The sequence below is a fragment of the Nannobrachium achirus genome (assembly GCF_963921795.1).
Source record: "Nannobrachium achirus genome assembly, chromosome: 13".
NCBI classification, from domain to species: Eukaryota; Metazoa; Chordata; class Actinopteri; order Myctophiformes; family Myctophidae; genus Nannobrachium; species Nannobrachium achirus.
In genome coordinates, this window is record NC_137833.1 from 40,666,768 (window position 1) to 40,677,082 (window position 10,315).

General features: G+C 40.6%; 1 protein-coding gene across 1 annotated transcript; it reads left to right on the forward strand.

Annotated features, from left to right (window-relative positions):
- Positions 1–5,579: 5,579 nt before the first annotated feature.
- On the forward strand, positions 5,580–8,538 carry LOC308297304 (uncharacterized protein; the record flags this gene model as incomplete). The annotated part of the gene is made up of 8 exons (XM_080740717.1): positions 5,580–5,709; positions 5,940–6,068; positions 6,374–6,561; positions 6,747–6,946; positions 7,029–7,123; positions 7,213–7,267; positions 7,649–7,746; positions 8,390–8,538. The coding sequence occupies 8 exons, from the start codon at positions 5,580–5,582 to the stop codon at positions 8,536–8,538; spliced, it is 1,044 nt and encodes a 347-aa protein (XP_080596843.1).
- Positions 8,539–10,315: the final 1,777 nt, after the last annotated feature.

Here is a 10,315-nt window from a genome sequence, read left to right on the forward strand (position 1 = left end):
TCATGTCTGTCTGTCTGTCTGTCTGTCTGTCTGTATATCTATCTATCTATCTATCTATCTAGTGTCATATCAGTGTATCAATCTATCCATCCAGTATCATATCTATCATCCATCTAGTGTCATCTCAGTGTCTCAATCTATCCAGTATCATATCTATCATCCATCTAGTCTCATATCAGTGTATCAATCTATATCTATCAGTTTATAGTATCATTTGCATTCATCTTTGTCAATCACATCAGTTTATATAGCTATCACACCAGTAACATGTCTGTCTTTTGTCATCACATTATTTATCATTTCTTTAACCTTTTGTTGTTTTTTTTGTGTTTTTTTTGAGCGGTGGTCACAACGCTCCTATACGTGGCCGTGTGTGTGGGTCTGTCTGTCTCCGTCCGTGTCTGTATGTAGCCTAAACTTCGGCGCGTAACTAGTGCCGCACCATTTACGCCACTCGCGCAATATATACATCAAAATGTGCGGCTCGGCCGGGAATGGTGTGCTATTACCTTTCGTTCCGATCCGCCTTACCATGCCGACGTAATCGGCAAAAAACGACGCTTAATTGTCCCCATTGACTTATAATGGGACAATGCAAGAAATCACTTTCAAGTATTTTTCTCTCGTAAACCATTGGAGCTACAGTTTCAAACCTCGGAGAGGAGATTCATAATGATTTTAAGAATGAATCAAAAAATAATTACATCACTCGGCCTCATGGTGGCGCTATAACGGCCCACTTTACGTTTTGCCCCGTAACTCTTGAACCGTAGATCGGAAAATTTAAATTCTTTTTTCCCTGGATTCCTTGGGTCAAGACGCATCTCCCCATATAGGCCACGCCCATTTGCGCCAGGATAGATTTTCCGCCATCTTGAATTTTCTCCAAAACACACTTTTTGCTCCTTTTCCTACATATTTTCTTCAAATGTCACAAAAATCGGTACACATGATCTATGAGGTGGGTAAACCACCGCTCAGTTCACACGGGTGTGATTGTTTTCTTTTTTTTTTTTTACTTTTTTGTGTATTTTATTTCTTAAGTTCTGTGACTTGTACTGTACACAGCATGGTGTGGTGTGTCATTGGTATAAGTGTGCCAAAATGCATAGGTTTTTATGCATTTCTGGCATTATGACCCCCTAAAAAGGTTGCCCCCCTGGCATTTCCTCTCGCCCCACCTACTACTAGAGCTTACATCCGGCCCTGTACACAAACCTTTTCAGCATTGACCCATTACCCAACCCAAGAAGTATTTATAGACTGACTGCTGATAACAGCAATGTTTTTTAATAATTAATAGCTAAAGAAAGGTACAAAGCATTTGTGCACTCTTTTTTTCTTTTAAGGACAGGCAGGCAACATGTTGCTAAATGCCAAATATAAATGTATTGCCATATTGTCTTCCTATGCAGCTAACTAAGTTTAAATATCAGTGTTCCCTTGGGAGTGTGTGCTCCCAAAAACCTATGAAGACATCAAATCACTGGAAGAATATTTTTTACTGCCTTGTAATGCTTTCTAAACGTGATGTACTGTAGGTTAAATCTTTTGCCAATTTTATTTTTTGTCATATTGAACAATGAACTATACAACTTGGTACCCGTCACTGCTCAGTTTGTCTGGTGAGGATTTGGCCAGCCATGCCTCCTCCAATACACATGGAGCACTATTTTGATTGCCTTAAAGGAGCACTTCACCACTTTTCAACCTATCTTCATATAATTGGTCCTCACTAAAAATAACTTTTCCCCCCCCTCAGAGTAGGGTTGTGGGCAGGTCAGAAACCCATCGTCTTGTGACATCATCGATTGGGAATCCAAGCTAATAGAACATGCAGGCTTTCTATTCCTGAAAAGTTGCAATGTTAAAGTGGAAGCCATTGTTCTCGCGATAATAAAAATCTAATTTTCTTTCACAAAATATATATACGTCTATATTTTTTTTTTCTTTTTTGAAAATGATGATGTCACAAGACTATGGATTTCTGAACTTCCCACAGCTCTCCTAAGAGACCAAGAGACCGAGTAGAAAAAGATTGTTCTATTTTATTATGAACATTAGTGAGGACCTATTATATGAAGATGGGTTGAAAAGTGGCAAAGTCCTCCTTTAAGTACAAGCTCTTATGCCTTAACTTAAAGGCCTGTCTACTGTCCCCGACCACCAAACGTTTCGTCAGAAAGGTCCGGTTCAACTACAAAATTACGTCATTCGCATCTTCTGAAAAGCATTACCCCGAAATAGAGTTCGAAAAGCTGCACGTCAGAAATGTTCGGTGGTCAGAGACAGTATGGACAGGCCTTGAACATTTTTCACCGGGTAAAGAACTGAAGACGCCACGCATAGTAAATAGTAAATGGTTTAGTATACTAAACCAGTGGTTTATTGGCATGAGAAAACGTTTACAATTACATTGCCAAAGCAAGTGTCAAAATATAATACAAACTGTTGAAAAAGGGGAACATATAGAGTTGGAGGAGGTACAACATCAACTCCATTCACTCACTTTGAATGGATTTTTTTTCTTTCTTTTTTTCATACTTCTATGTAACTTTAAACTTAAACTGCTGTGCTGCCTCCGGGTGACTAATTTTCCCCCTTGGGATAATAAAGGTATCTATCAAGAATAAAGGTTGATTCCATTGGATTCCCTTTTTCAGACATCACTGAGGCCTATGTGAACCATGTGATCAATCAAGTATAAATACCTACCATTGGTTGTTTAGAATGATTAGCGCAGGTGCATGGTGCAATTAAGGCCTTCCCAATCATTGGTTGTTTATAATGATTAGCGCAGGTGGTGCAATTAAGACCCTCCTACAAACAGCACTGAGATGTGATTGAACTGACATATCATTCATTTGAGTCATTGAGTAAAGACCACAATCTGTCACTTGGATTTGGAACGTGTGTCATTATGGCTAGTAATCAGAGGCTGAGCAAATTAAATTTCTTCGCTCTTTGGTCCATTGCTGGTGCTCCCCGCCAGTTCATCGGGTAGGCAACAACATCAAAGTATAACTAGTCTTTCTTGGGTTTGTTGTTTCGTTCAGGTAATTAAACCTTTTCATTAAATGTTTGTTCATGTCTCTCCCGCAGTAATTCCTCTAAGAGTTTACACCAAGTGTCCATTCCACTACCTCTCCCCAAATATTTGGTTATATTTGGTCTTGGAGAGTGGACCTCCATATCCTCCGTAAAGGTGAAGGTTGAGGTCGGAGAGAAGACTCAAAAAATTGGGACACTGTCACTGCAAAACAGGTAAGGTTGCCCAACTTGCCCAGTGGTTTTCAAAGTGGAGTTTGGGGAGCCTCCAGAGGTCCTTGGGTGGGTTACAGAGGGTCCCCAGCAGAATTAGTTAATGGCATCAAATTCAGTTAATCATTTTAGATGTAGACCACATTCAAGGGCAGCCATGTTTGCATTGAAAAACTGGGGTGGCATTTCATTAACTTAAAGGGCCACTTCACCCATGGGACAACCCTATCTTATTTTATTGTTGTTTGGGACAGATCAACACAATCCTGAGTTATTTTTTGTGTTCAGTCTGTTTTTTGAGATTTTAGTATTCAGCATGTGCTAGTGATGCATTTTGCATCATATGATGCAAAACGCATCACCAGTACATGCTGAATACTAAAATATCTCAAAAAACAGACTTAACACAAAAGATAACTCAGGATTGTGTTGATCGTGTCCCAAACAACAATAAAATAAGATCTGGTTGTCCCAGAGGTGAAGTGGCCCTTTAATGACAAGATGGCTACCATGTGGGTGTGAGTGCAGATGTTGCCCACAAACATATGGCTGATTTACAAGCTGACAAAGTGGACTCCCATGTGTGAGCTTGTAGATCTGCTATTTTCAAAAGAACATTGAAATGATGTCTAACATTTCTTACAGTAGATTTTACTGTATACAGTTGCTTATCGGTCACAAGTGCTATGTTTGATTCCCAATAAAGCTGGTCTCTCACTTGGGATGGAGATTGGGACCCCGAAGTTGTGGCAGCAGCACAAGAGGGCTTTGATGAAGGGGTTTATGGGAAGATCAAGCTTAAAGTTTGCAGAGAGGTAACATGCATTCCTTTTGCCTGTATTGAAGCCTAGAGCAGCAATTCCTAACCGGTGGACTGTGAGGATATTGCAGTTGGGCCCCCAAATAATTGGTAAAACACTTGGCTGAGTTGGCTCAACATTTTTGGAAGATCCAAATTTTATCTGGAAGATATTCTAAGTACCGGTAGTAGTAATAGTTGTGATGCCAACGAATGGTGACTGATACTATTAGTTTCATTGATCACAATCTATTATCATTAAAATAATGTGTTGGCTGTGATATTAAAGTGGTCCATGATCCAGAAAGATGGAAAACCATGTCTTTGCTCTTGGACACAATGCACAATATTCACCTGACGATTGTATTTCTTGACTAATCACCACACACAGGATAAAGCTGGCCCAACGCCAATGGGACAACACAAAAAACAGAGGGTACCTCTAATCCCAGGGCAGCGACTTTTAGATTCCCAAACACTGCACAGAACTATGGTGAGCAGACATTGTATTCAAATTGCCTTTAATATTCCCCTCGCACTTAATGTGTTGTGTAAAGCACTGGTTCTCAATGTTGGGTCCTCGAGGGGTTTCCAGGGGTCCCAGGTCTGTAACTTGGAGAGCGTAGCCTACTAATGGACTTTGGGTGGGTCTGTGGCCCGATCCCTAATGATTCATATGGGGTGTAAGTGAAGAAGGTTGAGACTGGGCCTGGTCACAATTCTTACATAATCGCAATCATTTCCAGAATAGCCTAATTGACAATTTCCAAGTTGAAAAATGTTTACAAAAGATTGTGGACATGGCAGATCTCTGTGCTGTGTTTTGAGCTTGTCGTATCTAAAAAGACATATTTAGCCACTTGTACACATGCCCCCAACCACTGAAATCAAAATTGCTAAAACAACCACAGTAAATGAAAACTTTAACACATCTTTTCTTTTCTAAAAAAAACAAGTTTTCCTTTAAAGCTATACTGTGTAAGTTGCTCAACTAGTGGTCAGTAGCGTCCGCGTCTTTCGGCCGTTTTTCGCCGCGGACCGGGCCTCACACCCCCGCGTCACCCCCGCGTCTGCCTCCACCTCGCCGAGATCTATCTTTGGAGGGGTCCCTGGTTCCTGTGCGTTCAGGCATTCCGGAGAAACGGAGTGTTTCACCCGAGTATAGATAGAGACACACGGGCGCCTACAAATATGGCCGCCCTATTGTGATAGCTAGCGACCCCACTTCAAGATGCGCTGTGATTGGCCGGCAGTGTATAACCCTCGCTGTGATTGGCCGGTATAGTGTATGATGACGTCATTTTGCCGGGAAATCCCGCCCCTGTCACTGCTAGAAGAAAATATATAAAGAGAAGGCTTCAGAAGCTGAAAATAACGGAGTGGGTGTTCTAAAACTTTAGCGATTTAAGAGTTAGGACAATTTTAAGATTTGTTTTATAAAAAAAGTTACATGGTATAACTTTAAGCATGTGGACTGAATAACTGATTCTTTTGTTTTTCCTTCCAACTATTTAAGGACATGACTGCTGTACATGCAAGGAGAGGCCAGCCCATGTGGCCTTCAGTTGAAGGCGCAGAACGAGGTCCAGACCCCAAGAAGATTAAGATCTCAGGAGAAGAGAACCTAAAGCAGAAAGATTCCACAGCAGGTGAGCACTCAAATGGTCAAATTCAGTTTATGTTGTCTTAAGACAGTGGGTCTCATCAAAGTGGGGTCCAGGGGCCCTTGAGGGGTTTCCAGCTGGTCCTCAGCTATTTGATTGATAGTTGGGAACCAAATGGAGCTGTAAGTGTCCATTTGGTACAATTTGTACAAGTTTTTCTGTGAATTAAAACCACTGTCTGAAGGGATAACTTGTGGGTGCACATTGTCTTTCAGTGTGTCCGTCAGCACGCTGGAGACATGGCATGTGTTTGACTGACCATGATACAGCCGTCGTGATTGGAGGGGAGGCGTCGGCGACCGGTCAAGCCCAGTGCCCGGATTCTCTGTGGAAGCTTGACACGGGTCAGTTAATTCTTCAATTCTATACTGTACATTTCCTTGACAGTAATGTCTTTCCCATTGGATTGTGTACATGCGCACACAGCAGAACAACTAATTGTTGTTAATGATAACTAATGTTTAAAACATTTTCATCCATGAAAAGACAGCTGTGTACAAGCCAACTAAAATTACATGTATAAGTGTTTAATAGATCTATATTGCTATAGTGTGAATAAAAGGTCACCCCTATGATAAGATAACAGCATTTATATCTTTATTTGTAGTGAAAGGTGTGAATTAATGCATAGCTTTTGCATCTTCCTCAGCCAATGACCACTGGGTCTCCATGAACTCCTTTGCCTCTGGACCCATGCCACCTCCTGCCACTGGCCACTCTGCAACATATGACCCTGAATCCAACTTGGTCTATGTGTATGGTGGCTTTGGACAGGGAGACAAATACAGTGACATCTACATTCTCAATACTCTGTGCTGGAAATGGGAGCTTTTCACTGTGAGTTTGTAGTTCCCTAGATTTTCAGTAATGGTAGCTAGCAAATACTTGATTCTGATTCATGCTTAGTCTCTCAAAATGTTGAACTTGCTTTGTGAGCTTGTAGGTCGGCTATTAAACTTTTGGGAAATATTCGCCTATACCAATGAAGTGATTAAAGACCATATGTTCATATTCCCTCTTAGGCAGCTGGGAAAATACCTCGCTTGGCTCATCATGCGGCAGTCGTTTACACAAAAGAACTGTATGTATTTGGTGGCGTCCAGCCAAGTCGTGGTGCTGGGATGGACTTGATCCCCAGTAACGTTCTGTACATCTTTAACCCAGACTTTAAACTCTGGTACAAGCCCATCGTAGAGGGGAAACCACCTCTGTCTAGGTTTGGGTAAGTTAACACAATCTCATGAGGTGATTATGTTGCCAAAATGTTGAAGATAATTTGATAACAATTGTCATGTATTGAGCAGGCACTCAATGACTCTGCTGTCAAAGAAGCTGTTTATCTTTGGTGGCCAGAAGACTGCCAATGCCTACCTCAATGATCTCACCATTCTAGATCTTGGTAAGGTAGAGGCCTGTCAGATGTTTTTCACAGCATCCTTTCATCAGTTAATCTTTACACTAATGTGTGTGTATTTGTTTTTCCTCAAGCGTATATGGAATACTCTACTGTGAAATATGAGAACATGCCACCACCGCCTCGGGGGTGAGTATGTAATTCAACCTTGGCAAATGTTATTGCAATGCCTGAATTATAGGACGGACCTTCTTGCATTACATGGCAAGCAGCTCACCACAAGATGTACAGTATGTTCAGTGACAAATGCACTTTGTTTTTTGGAAATGATTTGTGGTGTGTTTAATTAATTAACCTTTTTAAAACTTACTATACTCAAGTGACTTTGTCTGAGCACTGCCGTATTCGCTTGACACCGCAATAATGTTTGCTGCTCTGAGAAATCGCTCGATATTATGTCCTTAACATGATGCTGAGATCCACATAATAGGCAAGCTGTTATTAGATCATGTCTTGGTTCATACAGTATAACTGGTGTCGAAGGAATAATCCTGATTATGTATTTGACAGGTTCCATGCAGCACTTCCAGTGGCGAACAACCGGATACTTATCAGTGGAGGCTTGAGTTCTACTGGAACGCTACAGGATGCTCACGTCTTCAATATAGGTGAGGCTTGTTGCTTAAACCATTTAGACCATAAGGCTGACTCTAAATCCTGAAGTGTTCTGAAAAACATCAAATATTTAATTTAAGAATTACAAAATGGATGTTGCTATATACTGAACATGGCAACAAGTTAACAACCCCAAAAGGGTTTCCTGGATTGAAAGATGGTTGCATATGGTTTGCAAATGGCAAAATATACTGTCTAGTATTGTGTACAAACTAATATTCCTGATTTTACTGTACACTTACTCCTTTTATTGGGCATACTATTCCGTGTTTTGCTGTCCACCAATTATTCATTGTATTGAGCACATTGTCACTCAGGAAATTGTACTTTACAACCACTTTCAACCTGGCATCTCTATTTTCCCCAACTTTCGATTCTGAAAATGGCCCATCTACGTGATGTGAGCTTGTAGTTCAGCTTTTTGTCAAGACAGGTTGTCATATGATTATATATTGAATGGGGCATTAATTAAAAAAATGAAATGGTGATACAATATTTTTGCACAACAGCAACAATATATTGCATTGGCATTTTTATTTTTGTTAAATCTTTATTTTTTCCTTTAGACACCAACTTGTGGACTTCATTAGTCAATGACTCATCCCCTCTTACCTCCATACCTCGTGCTGGACACAGTATCATCCACCTGGGCACAGCCATCCTTACGGACGATGAGAAGCGGAGGCAGAATGAGGAGTGCACTGGGTATCCACAAGCTTGTTCTTCCTCCAGTGTCCTGGTGTTTGGTGGATCAGATGGATGTGGGCTACACCATGACACCTTAAGGTGTCATGTAGAGATTCCGCTATGATAGACCTACTCGTGATTTTAGCGTCTTATTTCAGGGTTTTAAATTGTTGTTTTTATTTGTGTGAAATAAATTTTACTACTTTTAACCTGGATTGATGATTATTACATTTATTAGAGGAACAGCCTCACTTTTTTTTTGGCAATCTGGCTTTAACATGGAGTTAAATGGGCATATATTTTGGGGGGTCTGATCGAGCAACTTATCTTCAATTATCCCATCACTTCATCTGGTGGGGCTGTTTGCTTATTGTTGTATTATTCACACCAAAAAGTTCAAACATTCAAAAACCAAAATGGTGAACTTATTTTGGATGTCATAACAAAGGCAGTGATAGACTATCACTTGACTCCTCCAAGGGAAGTGTCCATATTCAGCTAAAATAGATCTAGTTGAGCTTGTAGATCTGCTATTTTTAGCAAAGGTATTTGGTGTAAAGGGAAAAATTGAGGTGGTCTATTAAAGATCCAAGGATCCTGTTGGTAAAATACTAATTTCTTAATTGCTTTTTAGCTCTTTTCTAAGTACTCAAAGCATTTTACAATGATTCATTCATACGTTGGGAGGTGAAGCGGCGAACAGTGGACGACAGCGTCCTCACTTCACACCAATGGTGGCAAGCTAACACCGACACACATTGGAGGCAATATGGGGTTCAGTGTCTTGCGTAAAGTACTCTTCGACATGTGGACAGGAGCCGGGATTCGAACAACTGACCCACAGATCAATATCAGTAAAAGTATCAATGCTGCAATGTAGAAATACTGTTACATGTAAAAGTACAACATTATTGGCATCAAATATACTTAAATCCCATTTAACAAGTTAAATCGATAACAATATTTAGAAAATGGCATTTCTATAAGCTCACAATGCGTGTAGATCGGCTAGTTTCAAAGGGCTGAAATGTATAGGGCTGAAGTTGTTAATCAATGTTTTGTAATCAAAATCTTGTCTGCGATGTAGTGGAATAAAACTTGCAATTGAAAATACTCCAATAAAGTTAAAATACCTCAAAATTGTCCTCAAGACAAGTACAGTACCTAATTAAATGTAGGCTACTTAGTTACTTTCCACCACTAGACTCGGGTCAATGAAGTTGCAGGTGTACAACAGGAATCTAATGTAACAGAGAGGATCTCAGAATATGAACAGTTCTCTGTTAAAGGCTTAATCTATTGAGGTCACGGTTTGCAGATGATTGGCTCTGGTGGAAACGAGAACATCTAGCACAGTGGTTCTTAACTTTTTAATTTCAAGGTCCCCCATAATTCAAAATTGAACACTTCAGAATTAGACCGGTGAGGGTCCATTTGGAACCCCCCTCAAGGAACCTTAAGGGTCCCTGGACCTCACTTTTAGAACCACTGATCTAGCAATAATCAGAATGGTACATGGAGCAATTGATGGGGTGGTGGAGTGGGGTTAAGAGCTAGTACCTAAGACAATCTATAGCCCATGGAGTCTTGAGCAGGTTTCACTGGAGGTTGTAACAAAATATCTGTAAGTTGCCAAAACACACCATCCCACACAAATGGTCTTCTACAGTGGGCGTAATTCCCTGCCCACCACCCCCATTCACTTCAACATTGGAATTAAGAGACTCATAAGGGCTGAGCACTGCCACCTATGTTACAGATACAAGAAATCAAATCCTAGACCTAGTATTGTATTGCCTTTGCTGTAAAACATGTGGGGAAACTACCAGTGACCCTTACTATAACGGGCACTGACCAACCAGTAGGAGTCACTAG